Here is a 21,827-nt window from a genome sequence, read left to right as displayed (position 1 = left end):
GGTTCGAGTCTTGGGTTTAGTCGAACCCAACCCAAACCAACCCATGTACACTGCTTGGTTCGAGAGTTTTGGAGGGGAGTGGAGGGAAGATTTTTAATTTGAAGTGTTTGGTTCAATTTTTAGAAGGGGAGGGGAGGGGTGAGGAGGGGAGTAAATTTTATTGCACTGCCAAAATTATCCTTAGATTAATTTAAAATCTCAATATTATCCTTATAACAACATTTATTATTATTATTATTATTATTATTATTATGTTATATTATCCTTGAAACAACTTTTATTATTATTCTTGTAAAAAAAACGATTATTATTATTATTATTATTATTATTATTATTATAATTATTATTATTATTATTATTATTATTATTAGGTTATAGGATATATTATCTTGTAACAACTTTTATTCCATATTATTAACAACTTTTCATTTAACAACTTTTATTACTACTTGTAACAACCCTATTACTAATCCATTATTACATTGTCTACATCACATCGTGTTGTTATCGATTATATCGTTATTGTTTCGTTACTTTATTATTCTTATTTAATTAAGTTTAAGGGTAAAACGGTAAAATAATTTTAAAATCCCTCCTCTCCCCTTGCGAACCAAACATACTTTTAATTAAAATATTGATAAGTGCCCAAAACTGATTTATTTCATGTGTTAGTTTAGACATTTTAGTGACTTGTTTTGCAAGTTATCTATGGAAAAGCTCCAATTTTATGCAAATATGCCATTTATGCTTTATGTGCCTTGCTCTACCCTTTTTGTGCAGGAAAATACAAGCAAGGACCAAGAATCAACAAAAGTTGCAAAGTTCAACTCGCTTAAGCGTGTTACTCACTTAAGCGAGAAATGTCCAGAGAGCCACCAGATTGTTCGCTCTCAACACGCTTCCAGCAGGCCCAAGGCGAGTCAGTGAAAAAGGTTAACTCGCTCCAAGCGAGTTTCTCGCTTAAGCGAGAAAACTCCAGAGAGCAACAGGAAGACTTGCTTTCAACGCGCTCTCAGCAAGTCCAAGTGAAAAAACCAACTCGCTTAAGCGAGCTCAACATATGGTGTGATATCTATAGTTAACGTACCACATAATAGCCATTATGGACATAAGTTAACACAATACTATTATGAATGACATTTTATAATTTCGATAATATATTTGTCAATTTGCATAAATAAGTCATTGATCAATGTTCACAATTGTGAGAATAAACTTTTATATAACTTCTTTATATAAGCATCAATAATTAATTAATTTGAATTTGAACTTATGAAAAATGGCCCTTGACTAAATATGACTCTTAACCATTTGGAGCAAGTATATAGCCTATACTTGGTTTGAGCATCCTATGGGGTATCTGACACTAGTCATTCTACTGACAATTTCATAGTGTGTAGTGTGTACCAATCGACCCACACCTGTTAAATTAAACATATAAAAGTTAAAAAGATCCAGAAGGGAAAATTAAGAAGATATGTATTTTAGTGCAGTTACGGGTTGATGTAGGCACGTTAAATAATTTGTGTAACTAGTAGGAGCTTATATTCTTCACATGTGGGTGTGAAAGAAGAGCTTGGTGGCGGCATTGTAAGAGTGGGACTATATGTAGGTATATGGTGGCCCCGGTACTTTTGTGGCAATATTAGGGTTCTTTTGTATTCACTCGTGGTCCTATATTTCAAAATTTGAATCCAATCGAATGGTTCAATAGTTTAATATTCGATTCCAAAGAGATTAACAACAAAACCTACACGTATTGGTTGCTAAAAAGTGAGAAAATGCGAGTTTAAACTCGTGCTTCAATATATCAAATATCAAGTAAAAAAAATATAACAGATATATTAACGGACAACATTTTAACTGTTTTTAACTAACATTGCACATGACTCGTTTATTTGAGTAGTTTGATATCAAATTTATTTCAATTAGATTAGATAATTTAAAGTAGTTGATTACATATATTTCTCAAAAGAAATAAAGAGCTATATTACTGAAGTTCTTAGATATATTAAAACATATATTTTAAAATTTTTGAGATGTATTTGTTATAAAAGTTAATGATGTTTTACCCCTGTAATATAGGTCATTTCCGGTTTTTCCTCCTGTAAATTCTTTTTTGATCCACCCCTTGTAAAAAAAATTGTTTTGGAATACCCACTAATAGGTCATTCAATTCAAAATTTGAATCCAATCGAATGGTTCAATAGTTTAATATTCGATTCCAAAGAGATTAACAACAAAACCTACACGTATTGGTTGCTAAAAAGTGAGAAAATGCGAGTTTAAACTCGTGCTTCAATATATCAAATATCAAGTAAAAAAAATATAACAGATATATTAACGGACAACATTTTAACTGTTTTTAACTAACATTGCACATGACTCGTTTATTTGAGTAGTTTGATATCAAATTTATTTCAATTAGATTAGATAATTTAAAGTAGTTGATTACATATATTTCTCAAAAGAAATAAAGAGCTATATTACTGAAGTTCTTAGATATATTAAAACATATATTTTAAAATTTTTGAGATGTATTTGTTATAAAAGTTAATGATGCTTTACCCCTGTAATATAGGTCATTTCCGGTTTTTCCTCCTGTAAATTCTTTTTTGATCCACCCCTTGTAAAAAAAATTGTTTTGGAATACCCACTAATAGGTCATTCAAAAACGAAAATTTCTGCAAAAAAAAAAAGGATTTTGAATGACCTATTAGGGGGTATTCCAAAACATTTTTTTTACAGGGGGTAAATTAAAAAAAATAATTTACAGGGGGAAAACCGGAAATGACCTATATTATAAATGGGTGAAGCGCTATTAACCTATGTTATAATTAAACTTTTATACACACAACATTAGAAATGATGAAGGCCCTTACCCAATTTCAAATGTCTTTCTAGTTCGATGTCCAATGAGAAAGTTAAATAGCGCAAATTATTTAAGTTAAGAGATAGGAAGTTTGAAATTCTGAATTCAAACTCGAACAAATGAATAAATATTAATTTAACAACTAACTATTAACATTAGCCATTCAAAAATAAAATCAATATCAAATTAAATTTTTAAAACATTACTTTGATTTATACTCCTTTAGCCAAGTCAAGACCAAAAGCCAATAATATAGTTGCGTCTTCACTAGGGCACTCCACCACGAAACACCCTCAATTCTTTCTCTTTTGTTTGCTAGCTATAGTAAATTAAAGCATGGGTCCACTTCATAAAAATACCCTTATATGTGTGTCATTGCCCACGCCCAGTCAACAAATTTATGTCTGCATAACTATTGTACCCTTATTTAATTTCTGAATATTGCTCATTGAGTGTGGATGGACATTTTAAATTCAATTTTACCGCCAATTTTTTAAAAAAATTCAAACAAAATATATTGTCTAGATATACTTCTTCTAGTTCAAAACATTCTAGATAATCTATCTATGCATAAAAAAACATTCTACAAAGTATTCATATTATCCAAGTTTCAATAAATTTTAATAATGATAAGTATAAAATAACCTAAATAATATTTTTGGTTCCTTAGTTAATTTTTGAAGTTCAAGTTGGTCTCATTGATTTAAACAGTTTTATTTTGATCATTTAATCTATTAACTCGTATTGATTGTTTATGTCAAATATATGTAAACCATGATATTGAAAGATGATCTGATATTTGTCATCACATTCATCATAAATTAGTAGTTGTAATTAGGGTTGGAAAATATGTAAGACTTATCGACAGGGGTCTATGACCTAGTATAAGTCTGTTCTAGGTCAATACAAACTTTTTATTAAATATACAAGACTAAAACATTTTTAAAAATCTATTTAATTAAAAAAAATAAACTTTAAGCCACAAAAAAACCTTTTAAGCTTATCAAGACGAGCTGCATAAGTAAATATGAATAGTATCTTTTACATATATATACACCCACTTATTTTTTAGAATGTGTGTTGTAGCAACTTCCATCTTAAGGTGTATTTATCACCTTTTTAGTTATAACCTGCTAAAACACTCCCACATAAAAATTAGTGGGTGTGTTATAGCAAATCTATTTTAATTAATTTGATAAGCATATTCTTTTCAATTAATTTTTTTTGCATATTTAAATTTATTTTAAAATGTAATTAAAATAGATTGTCACATAATGCCATACACTATAAATATCATGTTAAATATTATAACAAAATTAATCTCATCCATCTATCAGCTTGTTAGTCTATATAAGAAACACATGGGTATGGAATATAGATTATTACTTTTTTTTTTTTAAATTGTTTTATTTTCTTTCAAACAATGATGTACTGCAAGTATGAAACCAACTAGATCTCAGTGTATCGATGATTGGTACATATGACTATATGAGTGATGCTTGTACTATTTCGTCGTATCAAATTTGGCATTGGCAATCTTTTTCCTATCCTCTTTTTGACATTCTAACTAGCTATATTACATGGAATTGTTTAAGCAAATAATGTTAGACATTTTTTTTTGTATAGTTTATTCTTTTCAAGTCATTTTCTTGATCAGGAAAGAAATTGAAGTAAGAAATGAATAGGACAACCATCCTATGATAACAATATTGAAACAGATAGAGCACACTATAAGGGACCATACCCCATACAAAGCACCCTTTAATTAATTTTATATTGTATATATGCATCAACAAGGGTTCAGTATCATATAAGGTGTCAGTGACCCTTTGGATTACAATGATGTGATACTTGGGACTATATAATATACATGGTTGCTTAAAAATCAGCAGAATCCAAATCCACATATATAGGGGACAATAGTACGGATTTTTTTTCAATTTATTGGCTCAATTATAAGTATGTCCATTGTTATGATAAAAACTTTGGGTTAAATATTCAATGACCTGATTATGACTCAAATTAGTAGATTTCATAATCAATAGTTAATTGTTTAATACTATATAATATCATGTCATGCATCTCAATTGTTTCTCTAGCTAGGGAATATCATATATCATATGATATCCAAAGTAGTTGAATTCTATGTCACAATCATCATGATGATAACCTCCACCTTATTTTGATTCTTGGATTCTATAATGGTTTTTACTTTTGTGATTCATATGCTTATGGACATGCATTCAATTATGTAGCATAAGTGATTGCTTAATTCAAACGGAGGAATTTCAACCTTCCAAACTTTCTTTTCCCTATAGCCCTATTATTGTGCACGATCTTAGAAAAAAGAATCATATATAGTTCTTGCATTTTTTTTTTACCCTTGATTACCCACATTTCTTGTTATTTTTTGTGTCTCATGAAAAATTAATGTGAATTCAAATCAAGAACTTTTTTTTTGTTGAATTATATATGTTAGAAATTATAAAATGGGTCAACTTTTTCAAATCTTCTATGTCGACAAATAATAAAATAATTCTATACCTTTAGCTTTTTCAATTTAATTAATGAAGAAAAGAGAAAGAAAAGAACCACATGCACATCTTGCTCTGAGTTACTCAATAAAGATTCTTCATCATTTTTGTACATTCAAGTACATATTGAAAACTATATAAGCTTCTGACACATGAATATTCATATTGATAGGTAATAAGATAGACACCCTTTTGCTCTAGTTTTTACATGTGTCCTTCCTTGTGAAATCCAATGTGCATGCTAATACTATATATATATGAAGTGAAAAATACCAATTTGTTAATGTATAGTTGTTGGTGAGAGTAAGAACAAAAAGTTCTAGTTCTAATAAATTTTTGTGAAATAATCCTAATGTATAAACTATGAAATAAATATTATTGACATTGATCTATAGGAGAATGACAGCTTGTGAATACAAAAAGGCCATTCATAGAACTAACTCTATATAGTATATATTAATAGCACCTACCACAGTACCACTGTCTTTTTTTCTTTGTGGATAGTTGAAGCTACATGAATGAATGTCCCTAGCATAAAAATATATTAGTCCTATTAACATCATACATGCCTTAAATCTGTCACTGCTCATTCTTACACAATAATAGTCACTGATGGTGATTGAGAGCTAGCTTTATATGAGATGTTAAAATTACCCTTTGTTTTGTATATTTTAACTTAATTAATTAATATGATTATTCCTTTGTCTTTCCATTCAAATGATGGGATTACCTCACTCTATATTTGAAAGGGTTATTAGTATTATTTATTTTTTCTTTACATTCTTTGTCCAATATACTTGTTAATAATATTTTAAGAAATTGTTGAATTTACTCTATGGTTATTATTCCATTTTATTTGAGTGCATTTGATTAAGTGATCTTTTAGCTGTCATCAAAGATTGTTGAGAAAAAAATAGAAAAGATTTTAAAACAAGGAGACCTCTTTTATGGTAAGAAAAAGTGAGAAACAAATTAATTAAATTATATAATAAAAAATTAAATAAACACAATAAGAAAAATAATTAGTGGCTAACAATTACTTTTTTATTAGTGGAAAAAGGTAATTACAAATTTTTTTTGAGCAAATTAATTCAATTTTATTATTATATATGTTAGATGAATAAAAGCAAAATGGGACCACTTTTTTTGAGGGGTCATAATTCACATACCCATCATACATGCACTTGAATGGGACCCATTGCTTTTCTAGTCCTTCCCTTTTCTTTTTTGCTGTTAGTCTTTTTACAATATGCTATAAATTTACAAATTGATAGTAACAATAAGGTAAAATTAAAGACATATATATACATGTAAAGTAGTATTTCTAGAAAAATAGTTTGGACAAATACATATTTGAAAGCATTAAAGTTGGTGTTATGGTAGTTGGTTCTGTTTTCCTTGGCAATTTAATTGCTTTATCTTCAAACCGTGGCATCCAACCACAAAAAATACACAAATAAATTGAAATTAATTAAATTTGGAAATTATGAAAACGACAACAAGATATTTAATGTGTAATGAGCAATAGGATTCCTCCACCCTCTCATTTGTTCATCATCATCATCATCTTTTTTTTCTTTTCTTTAATATTAAATATTAAACAAACAATTAATTAATTAATTAATCTTTGTAGAAGAAGACGTTTCCTCGTTTTTCAGCTGCTTGTGACTTCTTACACCCCTCAATTACATTTTCATATTTTACATATATAAATATGTATATAAATATAACTATATATAATATATATTTCTTAGCATAGGCTAGTTTTTTCTTCATATCTCTCCCTCTCTCTCTCTTTCTCTTTTTCTTCTCCACCCCCCAAAAAAATAGTTCTAAGGGGGTTGCTTGGTTGCATCAAATGATTTGAAAAGAGAGTCAAATCAAATCAAAAGAAGTTTTATCTATCTATCTATCTACCTCATGTTTTGATCTATTCACAGGTACTTCTCCCCCAAAAAAGGCTATAGAAAGATAAGAAGATGATAATAACATGTACATGAATGTGTTCACTTTCACAAAATTTCAACACATACCCAGAATTTCAATTATGAAAAAAGATTAATTTTTTGTCCATAAATGATTGGATAATATGAGATAGTCATCAACTTTTTAACTCTTTTTATTCAACTTTCAGTTGCAAGTGGAAGGAAGAGAGTGATAGAATTCCAAACATAGATCATATATATAAGAGGTTGGTCTAATTTAATTAAGTTAATTTAATTTGATGTATATATATCTATATATCTTATAGTGATGTTTACTTCTCTTGATGTAATTTAGCTATAACTGTAAAATATATATTGTTTTGGTAGGTGAAAACTTTGTGTGCATGTGTGTCTGTGTCTCTGTCCAAAAACAAAAGATTTCTATTTCTCATAGGTTTTGTGTCATTGTTATTGAAAATTCTGTGCAGAGATGAGATAAAGAAAGCACGTGTACACTTCAATTTACATCACAATCTGCAGGTACTATATCTAACAATATATGTATGTATGTATCATTCATTAATTTTTATGAAAAATTCACTAACATAGAAAAAGAAATCTCTTCCTACTCTTTGTACTTCTCTTCTCTCTTGTCAAGTCTCTTCCTTTTTCTGTACTAAAAGAAAAAAAAATCCACTATCCTTTGTAAAAAGCTTCCATGTGTATCTCATCATTCCTTTCCTTTTTAAGTCCTTATATAGTCCACTATGAGATTAAAAGAATTTGCACAAAGAAGTAACTAATTTCATCTATACTTTAATTTGGAAAATTCATATTAATAAATTTATCATATCTTTAATTTGGAAAATTAATAAATTTATCATATAGTTCAATATTCATTACCATGTTAATTGATTATACTTTTTTGTTGTTAAGAAAACAATTTGATCTTGATCTAGTTTGTAACAATTCATCCATTTTTCTTCAATTATTGAGATTTTGATTGAAGTTTGATCCACAAATTATACACCAACCAGATTCACAAAGGTAAAAGGTACAAGTACAACAACTACCACATAAGAGTTTTTTTTTTTTTTACATCTATGTTGATTAATTAATTTACATATGTTTTATTTTATTTTATGATGTTATGTTTTTTTTATGTTATCCAAGATGTCAAATTGTGAATTTGAAATTCAATCAAACATTAACAATAACTTGTGCTATCTTTATATTTTTTTTATTTTTTTGCTAATGACTTGTTCTATTTTTTTTCAGAGTGAAGGGAAAATAAATTTCTTACACAAAAAAATTTGATGGCAACATATTTTCATAATAATTCAGAAATCCAAGGTGGTTCTGACGGCCTTCAAACACTCATTTTCATGAATCCATCAGGTTACATCAATTACTCCGACGCGCCGCAACCGCCGCCACACGCCGGTAACCTTGTTTTTCTCAACTCAGCCGGCAATCACCCCGGCAACACTTCCCTCCACCACCAACAACACCAGAACTTATCTCACGCGCCACCACAGTTTGTCGGAGTCCCGCTCTCGGCAGAACAATCAGTACATGGCCATCATGAGGTTTCTGCTTTGCATGGCTTCCCACCGCGCATGCAGTACAACATGTGGAACCCCGCCGACCCTAATTCAGCGGCGCGTGAAGCTACACGCGCTACTCAGGGATTGTCCTTAAGCCTTCATGCTCAAGGGTCGGGCGAGGACGCGCGTGTACCGGTTGGTGGGTCGGGTTCATCTGCTTCGAACGGCTGTGTTTCGGGGATACAAAGTGTGTTATTGAGTTCTAAGTATTTGAAAGCTACACAAGAATTACTTGATGAAGTTGTTAATGTTAATGGTGGGATTAAGGTTGAAAATGTTAAGAAGAGTTTTGAGAAAAATAAGGTTGTTGGAGAATCTTCAACTGCGGTTAGTGGAGAAGGTGGTTCTGTTGGTGGTGATGGAAATGGAAAACGTAGCACTGAGTTATCAACTACTGAGAGACAAGAAATTCAGATGAAGAAAGCTAAGTTAATTAACATGCTTGATGAGGTAACTTTTGAGTTAATTAAATTTAGTTTTGGTTAACTTTTGTGTTAATTAAAGTTACTCTGTTTACCTAATATTGTTTTTTTTTTTTTGACATACTCTGTTCACCAAATTTAGTTCCTATCAAATTTGTTCTTTCAAGTAATTGAGTTGGTAACTGGTAATAGTAGTCTAATTAAGAAGTTTTAGTGCATATTTAAATTCATTTTTGAGAGAGTTAAAAATGATTTTGAACATTTGAAATTGATTTTACTTTTAAGTATGATTAAGGTTTCTAATCAGAATTTATGTTTTTTAGAATGGTTTTTTTATGTTTTTTTGACAGATAGAATGGTTTTTATGCAAAATAGGATTTATAGCTTTCGATTCAAAACAATTTTTAACTCAAATTTATTTAATTTTTGGTGTAAAAATTTATTGTTCAAATTCACTTTTAAGTGAAAGTATTTAAATATGAATTATTTTTAATTTAAATCAATTTTTACCACCATAGAATCAAACATGAATTAACCTTTATTAAACCCATGACCAACTGTCCTCGTGAGCTTAGCTCAGTTGGTATGGACAATGCATAAAAAAAAAAATATGCAAGGTCCGGGGTTCGAACCCCTGCCACCACAATCCGGGGTTCGAACCCCGACCATCACAAAAAAAAAACCCATGAACAATTACCAATCCGAATCCGTTTTTTTTTATCCTTTTTTTTTTTGAAGGAAACAATTACCAATCCTGCAAGGTCCGAGGTTCAAACCCCAGCCACCACAAAAAAAATTACCAATCCGAATCCGTTTTTTTTATCCTTTTTTTTTTAAGGAAACAATTACCAATCCTGCAAGGTCCGGGGTTCGAACCCCGGCCACCAAAAAAAACCAATGAACAATTACCAATCCGAATCCGTTTTTTTTTTTAAGGAAACAATTACCAATCCTAGTAGTGATCACAACTCACAAGTTTATTGATGTGCTAGTAACAAGTGAAATGGCTACTTCCTCCTTTCCTTTCCAAAATTTTAGTTTTTAGATTTTTTATTTTTAATTATCTATCATTTTAAAATTCTAAGGTTATACGTATTTCTTACTTTTGTCAAATATTTCCATAAAAAAAGTATTTGCAAGAAATATTATAGTCAATAGTATCACCACAAAAAAAAAAAAATAGAAAACTTCATCAATAAACAAATTACTTGTTAGTGTAAACAATATTAAACTCGATACTAAAAATGAATTAATGTGGTTTCTTTGGATTGTTTTGGTTTGAAGGTGGAACAACGATACAGACAATATCACAACCAAATGCAGATGGTGATTTCCTCATTTGAACAAGTTGCAGGAATTGGTTCAGCAAGAACCTACACTGCCCTAGCACTACAAACAATCTCTAAGCAATTTCGATGTTTAAAAGATGCAATTACCGGCCAAATTAGAGCTGCGAATAAAAGCTTAGGAGAAGATGATAGCTTTGGTGGCAAAATTGAAGGGTCTAGGCTCAAATATGTTGATCATCATTTAAGACAACAAAGAGCTATTCAACAATTGGGAATGATCCATCATAATGCTTGGAGACCTCAAAGAGGATTGCCTGAAAGATCTGTTTCTGTTCTTCGTGCTTGGCTTTTCGAACATTTTCTCCATCCGTAAGTACTCGCTATACTTTTTATGACAGTTATTAGAAAAAGTTGAAATTAAATTAACATTTTAGTTTTTGAAATTGTAAGAGTCCGTCATTTCAGTCCTTCGAATAGTATAAGGTCCGTCAATTTAGTAATTTTTTAAAATTTCATACACAATTTTCAAGATTTTATGTTTATCTCTATGCAAAAAAGAGATCATTGAAGTCAATGTATTCAGGTTTTTTATTGGTTTTGATGGATGTTAAAAGAGATATTTTGATTAAGGGGCTAAATTGATTGATGTGCTTTAATTTAAGTGACTAATTTGCAATTTGGTAAATTTCAAGGACTAAATTGCTTGACCATTATAAATTCGACGATCGAAATTCTGATTTACTCCAAAGTTAAATTAGTGACCAAAATATATGAAATATGTCTCTAATTTTATTACCAAGTGTTGGAGACTAATTTTATATTTTACATCTCAGTATTTCAATTTTTTTACTAATGTAAAAATAAAATCCTGTTTTTGACAATTTTGATGAATACTTCAAAGTTGAAAAATATTATGGCATCTTGTCAAATTTGTGCTGAAACAATATGTGTTTGGTTTCAGTTATCCCAAGGATTCAGACAAACACATGCTTGCAAAACAAACAGGACTTACTAGGAGCCAGGTAACCTCCTTACTTCTTTATTTAGTGTCGTTTTTTTCTTTAATAACGAGTGTGAGCATCACATTCTCTGACTCGCTATTTTCAACACGCTTATTGATCATGTTAACAATATGGTAACAGGTTTCAAATTGGTTCATAAATGCTCGAGTTCGTCTTTGGAAACCAATGGTGGAAGAAATGTACATGGAAGAGATGAAGGATCAAGAGATGAATGGTTCTGAGGACAACAAATCAAGCAAAAATACCGATGAAGATCCTTCAATGAAAACACCAACTCCACAAGAAAGAGTTCCAACCTCGGAAACAGAATCCAAAAGTTTCAATTCCAAACAAGACATTCCTATGGTTTCAGTTTCAACACCATCAACTTCACCTGTTGGTGTGAATGTTAGAAACAATTCAGGATTCAGCTTCACGGAACTTGATGGAATAACACAAGCAAGTCCAAAGCGAACAAGGAACCATGAAATTCTTCAATCACCGAATCATGTGAAGTCCAATGAAACAACAACTAATAATGAACAAATTTCAATGAAATTTGGTGATGATAGACAAAGTAGAGATGGTTATTGTTTCATGGGAAACCAAACTAATTTCATTGCTGGTTTTGGTCAATATCCAATGGAGGAAATCGGAAGATTTGACGCGGAACAATTTGCACCAAGGTTTTCAGGTAATAATAATGGTGTTTCACTCACTCTTGGTTTGCCTCATTGTGACACATTATCAGGAACACATCAAAGTTTTATGCCAAACCAAAACATCCAACTAGGAAGAAGATTGGACATTGGCGAAACAAATGAGTTTGGTGACTCTTCAGCTGCATTTGAGAGTATCAACATGCAGAATCCAAAGAGGTTTGCCGCACAATTGTTACCGGATTTTGTGGCATAAATAAGACATTGAAGGGAAATAGATGATACAATCGGGGGAAATGGAGTCCTTGCGATGATTGCATCTCGCAATTATTAATCTTGACTGTTCGATCTAAATCAATGACAGAGAGATTATAATCTGAACTGTCTGATCTCAAATCAATAGTCGATATCATTTCCAACATGTAAATGTACGCTTCTCTTACTGCAGGGAATCTGGATCCATAGCAATGATTGTGTTTCTCTCTTGAGTTCTTGAAATCTATGTGTTTACTTCGGGGAGTAGTGAAGTATTGTAGTGTATAAAGAAAGAAGGAATTGGATTATTCTAGTATAGGTGTATACCCTGCATAGAACCATTTGAGTTCTTAGATAGCATAGGGATTTGAAAGTATATGGTTGAGGTTGTATATTATTTTTGTAAGTTTTGAAGATGGGATAGATGGGTTTATATCATAAAGTTTCAATTGGTAAAGATGACAATATATCTTCCATTGAGAATATATGTTTTATGGTTTGTTGTTGCAAATACATTGAAGAATGTGAAACCAATTACTACCACTTTCTTTTATTTTTCTTATTCCATGGTTATGTCCAAAAGAATTTTTTCTTTATCGGCAAAGTTTTTTTTATTAGAGCAAGTCACACCGAGCACAACCCTAACAAGTAGGTACACAAATACATAGGAAATGAATCTAGTGACAACCTTGGGAACGGAAAGCTATCATCTTTCATACTAAGGAGGAATGTTGAAGAGCATGTTGTCAAACAAATGTGAACCGATCGGAATTGGCCAAAACCGATAACCCGTTTTTGGAAACTGGTTGAGTCAATGCTTAAACTTCAACCGTGCTTTAACTAATTTATTAAAAAACATTTGAGAAGTGGTTTGAACAAGACTTGAACGCACCCAAGTAGCAACAAGTCAAAGGCACGCGATAGAGACTCGTTCAAGGGTGGGAAAGTTTGATAGGTCTCCTATCGTGGACGAGTGGGAAAAAAATGAAAATGAACAGTTAGATATTGAATTTCTATGATTCTTAACATACATCAACAACACTGAATATTTTTCTGGAACTATCTTTCTCTCTACTCTTGATCTTGAATCTATGAATTAAACTAACAAAGTTATCAGTGGTGACCTGGGCATGATACTTGAATATATGAATTATAAGGTCATAGCACAATATTGTCAACTTCTATATGTATCTTTCATTCTTTCTGCTCTTTTATAGGGTTAACGTAGCTAACATGGGCATAAAAGATATATTTTTTTGGTTATAATCACATTATGTTTTGAGATTATTATTACTGCTTCATATTTTTTTTAGAAAATAACTATTTGATATTTATTAGATTTTGACAAGAACTTCATATTAAAACATCCAAGTTTATAAATATTCTTAGTTATTGTTCTATTTGATTAATTATTCCTATGTAAAACATTCAACGTTATTGCCTCCATTCTATTTTTCTTTTTCTTTTTTAAATTGATATTAGATCTTGTACATGATTGGACTAGGCATTTCTTCTATCCAAGTGGATCAAGCGTTCTAGCAGCACTTAAGTATAGATTGATATTTCAGTTGTAGTTAAGTGTCGTTTGACACTTTTTTGATCAGTTCAATTAATTTTTAAGTTTGTTTAACTGATTTAAAAAATATCTCGAACGTGCCGTTGAGGATAAAATTATAATTTTGGGACGTCTAAGAGCAATTTGAGAAGCTTAAAGAGCAATTTGCTTACATAAATATTAGTTAATGACTTACAATTGGATCAGATATTTGTTCTATCGAAATGCTATTGGGCATAGTAATAGCTAATTAGGCCAGAGCATGGGCTGTTCGCTTCCCATCTCTTCCAAGAAAATTGCTCTTTAGGCACCTATACATTGCTCTTTAGGCACCTATACATTGCTCTTCCAAGAAAATTGCTATTGGGCATAGTAATATTTAATTGTTGTTCTTAACCAAAAAAATTCCTTTACTTGCGTTGCATTTCAAGATATAAGAAGCATGACTCAGCTGTTAGTTCATCTAAGAAAAGAACATATAGATTCTTTCTTCTTGATCTAGTGAATAACATTTCTCCATAAGATGTCTCTATTATTTCACAGATGTTGGGTTTAAAAATAACTTCTAAGCCAATGTCACATAATTGACTAATACTTAATTTGTTATATTTTAGACCTTTAACATATAACATATTGCACATCTTCTATTTTTGTAGAGTTATGCTTACTAATCATACATTTGCCTTTGATATGCGTCTTGTCATTTTTTCTAAAGGTAACAGATACTCCAATCCACTTCTCAAATGATAAGAAGCACGTCTTATCACCAGTCATGTGCTTGGAACAACTATTGTCCAAATACTAAGGCTTTTGCCTTACACTTTGATAAGATAGCTGCAGGTGGAATCAAAGATTTCTTAGGTCCCATGTATTTTTGTGTCCTTGTTGGTTAGTCTTCTTAACTCTACTTTTGTTAAGAAAACACTCATTGTGAGGATGACCAACCTTGCTACATTAAGAACATTTTCTATTTACTTTGTTTTCACTTTTTGAATATGTATAGATGAAATAACAATACTTTTCCTTATCTGGACTCTCCTTTTAAGAAAGCAGACAAATTCAAGATGGTCAAGCTTATTACAGAAAGAGCATTTTGATTTGTCATCAACTCTCTTACTTTCTGGTTCAAAAAAGTTTTCATACAACTTTGGTTTTTTAGATATGTCAACCAATACAAGATTTACCAATCATTCCTGATTGAGATCCAACTCTATTTTGAAAAGTGTATGTTGACTCAACAAAATTCTTGAGATCACCTTTCAGATTCTTAACTTCGTTTTTTTAAAAGAGTGTTTTTTTCTTTGTAAATGAGAGGTTTTAGAAAGTTGCCTTTTTAATTGGACTTTAGAAAGCTCTTTCTGATTTTCATTTAAGTTGTAGAAAGAGTCTTGTAGATTTTGAACAATTTTCTTTGAAATGTCATGAAGAGACTTAAGTTTTTCATTTTCTTTCTAAAGATCATCATTTTATTTTTGCAAAAGACAAACACTTGTTGGTTAAGAATCTCTCCTCATTTATGAGATTTTCAAAATCATTTTCAAGTTGTTCGTGACGTAAACAACGGTTAGGTTTATTTACCTCTACGGATTTCTCATCACTAGATTCTGCATTGAGGCACATGTTAGCTTCTTCTTCCAGATCTAGATATGTTTCCTCAACATCATCTCAGGTAGCTAATATAGACTTCTTCTTGAATGTTGGTTTCTTTTGTTTGTTTAGAGGACACTTGATGATTAAATTTAGTAAGTGCACCTAACTATTTTCAAGTAATAAAGCAATAACTAAAATCATGTCCAGAGAGACTTTTGTTTCAACTAGGCAACTAGCTAAACTTATTAACACATCAAATAAAAGCAATTAATCGGGGGAGTTTTCAATTTTGATTTGATTTCCCAAAGCAAATGAGATGAATGCAGAAAATTAACGGGTTTGATTGCTTCTTTTGCGACGATTAGGATTCTTTGAATCCCCTCTATTTTCTAGTTGGACTAATTTGAACAATTATCAATTATGAGATAAAGGTTCTATTTAAGTGGCTAGTTTGGTGGGATCTAACGTCCCTCAAGATGTCAAGTTGTTCCTCAATCATTCTAAAGGTCATACGTGCTATACAGGGTATAGGGTCGTCAAGCCTACATGGATCCGTTTGGGGTCGGATAGTTATTAAGGCAGAGACTTACTCTGTCACATGCAATTGAAACATAGGCATAATAGAAATTACTAAATTGTCATCTAAAAGAACCATTTTTACATAGGAATATTATAATTTAACCACACACACTTACTTGTCCATAGTAAATTAAATGGACAACCCTAACCATATCTTACTAAGGGGAAAGAATAAAGTTTATATGCAACGTTTAGAAAATGGACCAGAATAACTTTTTTACCTTATTTCTATGTTCAGTCAAAATTTCGAAGTATGTTACACTCGCTAGAATACATGAAAGCATTAAGCCTTTTGTATATAAAAATTAAATAAAACTCGAAACATAAATGAGTAAAAAACTTAAATTAATTTTATCCAACAATAAAATAGATGTTCATCTTAGAACCCTAATCAATAGGTGTTTAGTTACTCATTGTTACCAAAGACAAATTACAAAGAAATAAAACAAACTCTAAGAACAAAGGTTAAGGAGAGACTCCTTCGTTGACGCTCCTAGCGCTTGCCTTCCTCTTAAACTGGCAAGTTCTGAATGAAAATTTGTGAATGTGAAATCTTGTATTTATAAGCAAGTTTTCAATTAGTTTTGGGTTTAAAACTAGGTTTTTCCCCAAACCCGCTGAGAAAAACAACATTTATTTGTAGTTTCCCGACCTCACACACACCCCTCTCGTAAGGACATGTGTGTTGTGTGTCAGTGACAGAAACAATGTTTTTATACTCTATTTGCACACCAGGGTGCATGGCAACACACCCGGGCCGCTTGGCCTCTCACCTGGGGCACATGGCTTCAGATTTTAGTGCGCTTTTGCATTTTTCTTCATCCTTTTATGTGTTTTCTTCCTCCAAAATTGTATTAGGACTTGGGATAGAATTTTTCCGACTTGTAATGTCTCCAGGGGCCTCTTGAATCTTTATTCCATGTCTTCCCAATTCTTCATGGGGTGTCTTGCTTTGCCAAATTACATACTTTTTCAATAGAATATTTACAAAACACCTAAGAATTGCTTGGTTTAGGGAAGAACTATAATTACATGACTTGATATGAAAACATTACAAAATGTCCCTTAAACCATGAGCAACTTCTATAAAACTCCTCTTTATTAAGTCAAATCACTACTAAACTTACTGGATAATATGCTGAAAATAATGTAAGATGACATTTCATCGATACTCATTCTTGTAATGTCTCATCTTGTTGCATTCATAGGACATCACTCGACTCTTGTCAACTTAAGCTTTGGATTTCATCTTTCATGGAAGGAAATCTCTTCCTGAGTTGATCTCTAATTCTTAGCATCATTTGAATCTTCTTTGAAATGAGATATAACTCATCTTTAGCTTCTTTTTCACAGAGTTATTGATCTTTTGAAATCTCAATGATTTCATATTCATTAGCGGCCTCTTTATGAACTTCAGAAGATTTGAAAGAAATCATCTTGCCTTTCCTGATTGATTTTTCTTCGCTAAGAAAAACTTCATGAGCTCTTAGTGTTCCAATCAGTTCATCCATGTCCCTGATTTTTAGGTCTTTGGATTGAATTATAGTAGTCACCATAGGTCTACAAGAATTGGGAAGAGTTCTGAGAATCTCTTTGATTTTATCTTGTGGTGTGTAAGTCTTTCCAAGTGATCTCAACCCATTTGTAATGGTTGTGAATCTTGCATATATCTCATAAATAGTTTCACCTTCTTCCATTAAAAATATTTCAAACTTTCTCACTCCCATGTCAATTCTTGTTTCTCTGACATGTAGAGTTCCTTCCTGGTGAGTTTGTAGTGAATCTCACACCTTCTTTGTAGTAGAAAATTCTTCCACTCTTTCACTTTCTTGCATATTTAGACCAAGTCAAAAGATTAGATAAGTTTTTGCATTCAAGATCACTCTTTCTTCTCCTGCGCTTGTCCATGTTTCCTCTGTTTTCTCAACTTGAGTTCCATCATCTTGAGCAACCATGAGAATATAGTCACCATCAATAACTACTCTCCACATCCTTGTATCTTGAGATTTGACGTAGAGATGCATCTCTCCTTTCCAAAAGTTGTAGTTTAGCGCATTGAAGAAATGTGATCTTGATTGAGAATTTCCTTCTTTAATGAAGCATGTTGATGGAATTCTTTAATCAACCATATTTACTTCTTCCTGAACCTTTCCTCTAATAAAGTGTTGCTTTTGAACTATCAAAGAAAGGAGTTAAGGGATAGACAAGATGACACATATAAATTTATCCTAGTTCATCCAACTGGGCTAGTTCAGTCTCCACTGACTTTAGATTTTTCAATCTAGTGCCTGAGATACCCTATCATAATATGCACCTTTTATTTTCTTTTCTGGTCTACCTGATCATACAAGTTTTAGACATCCTCTTCAGACTTTAAGCTACCATACAATCCTCCTTTATAGCCAAAGAGGAATAATAAAGCTTTACAATTGATTACATAAATGTTATTGTGATCTTGATTTTTACAAAGAATCAATTAGATCTCACAATTACGTATTTCTCTTTATAAGTTCAAACCGATCACACTAGGTGAATATGAACTTTTAATTTTTTGAGTTCAACCTGATCACACACAGATGAATCTAAAATTTTGAAATACATTGGAAAATATGTTCCAAAGATATATTGCAAGATTGAGTGTATTTGTGATTGATATCTAATGCTTGAGAGTGAATCTCAAGTTGAGAAAATGACTCTCATCTTTTTCAAGAAATCTTGAGTTTCTGCTTCTGATCTTTTTGAGATCTGATTCTAATGCAGAAATATGAGAGATGTTGTGGAAAGATATGTTTGTCTTGAATGATGGTGTGCTTATAGAGCTTTGTCTTGGTGAAAGAGTAAGAAAATTAGCCATTGGGAAACTATCTGTTTTTTTGTCCTTTAATGGCTTGCCTTTGGTGACCAAGAAACTTTTAAAAATGGTTGTTATTTCTTTTGCTTGGACTTTAAGCTTCTAATCTTTGATTATGATCTTTTGGTGCATAATTAGGAATGTTCCTTCCATCAATTATTTGGGTGTTTTCTAAATCTCTGCTTCAGGTGTCATTATGATCGCTTCTAATCTTTTGAATTTCAATCATTTGTATCCCTTGACTTGCAACTTCGATCTTCCTGATCTGCAACCTCAAGTACAGTTGCTTTCCATTCTTTTCTTTAACAAGCTTGATCTTTGACTTATCATATGAGAATCAATGTTGAAACACCATAACTGAAATTTCTGCTATCACCATTCTGATGTGCTTATGAATTGCAATTCTGATATCCTGATCTACATTATGAAGTGCTTCTAATGTCTATTTTGAAGTTTAATTTTATTGAAGAATTTTGTTCCTTATATTGAAACAGATCAACTTCTGATCTCATATTCCCTTGGCCAGTCTTGTTTTTAAATTTTTCATGCCCAAGAGATCCTTCTTTTCTCATTCTGAAGTGCTTCTGATTGTACTGAAGCCCTTCTCAGCACTTGGTGTTGTTGAAATGTCATGTTTCTTTCAATATGTGTGCATTTGTAATATCTTGTTCTAAAGAACACTTGAAGAAAACATGTTAGAAACAACACATATCAGAATCACTATAATCTCTTTAATTCAATAAACTTTGGTATCATTAAAAGATAAAAATGATTTTGTGACTTTCCTCAACACCCCTATTTTTAAAACTGTCTTTTTATCAATCAAATGTACATTTCTTCGATTTTTTAGTCCCCTGTCATTTTTGGTTATTTGTCACTTCCATTAATGACATGGCACATATGTAGCAGATGTGATTTATATTAAATGTTTGTCATGTCATTATATTTAGTTTTTTTTAAGGAATGTCATTATATTTAGTTATTATTATATTAAAATTTAGAAATCAATTAAAAATAATTAAAAATCATCATCATCCTCATAAACACCCATTGTCACCAACCACAACCCATAAGTTTACCCCTTCTTCCTATCATCATCACAACCAAAACACATTCATCATCATTAATAACAAGAACTCACTCTCACTATCGCCATTCACAACCCAGACACACATTCATCCTCAACAACCACAATCAAGAAACTATATGAACAAAAATTCAATTCAAGAACAGTAAAATCACATATCCTAATCTCTATTCAAGAATAGAAAAATCAGCAAATCATCATCTTGCATCTGTTTCTAATATGTTACAAGTTATAACAACAACAATAACAACACAAAATCAAAAGTTTCAGATTTGGATTTTTTTTTCTGATTTGTGTTTTTCTACACCATTGTCTATTTTTTTTTCCCTACAAAATCAAAAGAGTGATGAATGATGGTGGTGGATGTAGATGATGATGATGATAATGATTTTAATTTTTTTAATTGATTTTTTATAATATAATATAACAACAATAACTAAAAACAATGACATGAAAAACATTTAATCCAACTCACATATGAGAGTGACAAATAACCAAAATTGATCGGAACAAAAAAAATCCAAGAAATGTATAACAGGGAGACCAATAAGGTGGTTTTAAAATGCATGGAGTAAACTTTCAATTAAGGTAAAATAGAGGGACCAAAAGTGCATTTAATAATCCTATAGTTTTTGTGTAGAAATTTGGAGTTATGTTAATCCATTAAACTTGATATTTATATGTTTAAAACATGGACTGTTTAATTTTATTTTCAAATAAACTGAATCAAACCAAACTGAATCAAATCACTTAGTTCGATTTGGTTCCATTTTTGAAAAATAGTAAAAATAAAACTAAACCGATGTAAATTTCTTCGGTTCATATGTATTTTTGACTAAAAACCAGTTCAAACAAAATCATTACACCAAAGTTGTTGAAGGAATAATCTTTGTTATTTAAGGAGCTGTAAAGAGTATTTATGTTTTTGTTGAGTGGGATGAAAAAAAATTGGTTAGCAATTAAATGTATTGATGTTATTGTATATGGATATTATTATCACTTTTTCTTAAGAGAATGTATGGATATTATTATGTTTTGGTAAAAAGAAGAAAACAAATGTGATGGACCTTTGTTGTTAAATTTCAGGTAAATAAAAAAAATTAAAATGTTATTTATAGATATATGTTAATACACGTGGATACTTCAAAGTTTGTGGATAACCCTCATAGCGGATACCTGAACGAATATGAAGCACACACGAATATCATATTTGTTCACTTGAGTGGGCATGAATATCATACTATTCGTGTATGGATACTTCAAAGTTCGTGGATAACCTTCATAGCGGATACCTGCACTAATATGGAGTGAACACGGATATCATATTTGTTCAATCGAGCGGACATTAATATCATATTATTTGTGTCCATGGATATTCATTTACACCCCTAATCTAGTGGTATAAAGACAATTTTAAACCTTTATGATTTCAGATTCAAGCCCCGCTAATGCTCTTGAAAGGAGATACATGTAAATATAATTATAAATGTTATTTGAGCCCTAAGGTCTTCTCTGCATTTTACTCGGACACCGTCCTCTCACCCTAAATTTGTTTTTGGTGTTTGATCAAGGATGTAGTGAGTATCACAATTGAAAGATTG

At 31.1% G+C, this 21,827-nt stretch overlaps 1 protein-coding gene across 3 annotated transcripts; it reads left to right on the top strand.

Annotated features, from left to right (window-relative positions):
- The first annotated feature begins 7,158 nt into the window (after positions 1 to 7,158).
- On the top strand, positions 7,159 to 13,107 carry BLH1 (BEL1-like homeodomain 1). 3 transcript variants are annotated; one of them, XM_085722210.1, is made up of 7 exons: positions 7,159 to 7,346; positions 7,541 to 7,597; positions 7,820 to 7,871; positions 8,610 to 9,388; positions 10,645 to 11,018; positions 11,611 to 11,671; positions 11,792 to 13,107. In XM_085722210.1, exons 4-7 carry the CDS (start codon positions 8,648 to 8,650, stop codon positions 12,563 to 12,565), a joined length of 1,950 nt encoding a protein of 649 aa, XP_085578336.1. In that variant the 5' UTR covers positions 7,159 to 7,346; positions 7,541 to 7,597; positions 7,820 to 7,871; positions 8,610 to 8,647; the 3' UTR covers positions 12,566 to 13,107. The 3 variants fall into 3 exon arrangements, with proteins under 3 accessions (XP_085578336.1, XP_085578341.1, XP_085578351.1); XM_085722215.1 differs by lacking the exon at positions 7,541 to 7,597; XM_085722225.1 differs by lacking the exons at positions 7,159 to 7,346; positions 7,541 to 7,597; positions 7,820 to 7,871 and adding an exon at positions 8,268 to 8,385.
- The last annotated feature ends 8,720 nt before the right edge of the window (positions 13,108 to 21,827 follow it).

This window comes from Medicago sativa, chromosome 1 (genome assembly GCF_051527215.1).
Source record: "Medicago sativa cultivar Bolivia chromosome 1, Bolivia_mono, whole genome shotgun sequence".
NCBI lineage: Eukaryota > Viridiplantae > Streptophyta > Magnoliopsida > Fabales > Fabaceae > Medicago > Medicago sativa.
Note: the sequence above shows the minus strand (reverse complement) of the source record. Positions and strands in the feature narration are given on the sequence as shown.

What these genes read in the sequence shown, in the direction of transcription:
- BLH1 (XM_085722215.1), top strand. Translation starts at nt 8,648, where the DNA reads ATGGCAACATATTTTCATAATAATTCAGAAATCCAAGGTGGTTCTGAC. An exon ending in TAATTAACATGCTTGATGAG is followed by an intron (nt 9,389 to 10,644) that starts GTAACTTTTGAG and finishes TTTGGTTTGAAG; the next exon opens with GTGGAACAACGATACAGACA. An exon ending in CAGGACTTACTAGGAGCCAG is followed by an intron (nt 11,672 to 11,791) that starts GTAACCTCCTTA and finishes ATATGGTAACAG; the next exon opens with GTTTCAAATTGGTTCATAAA.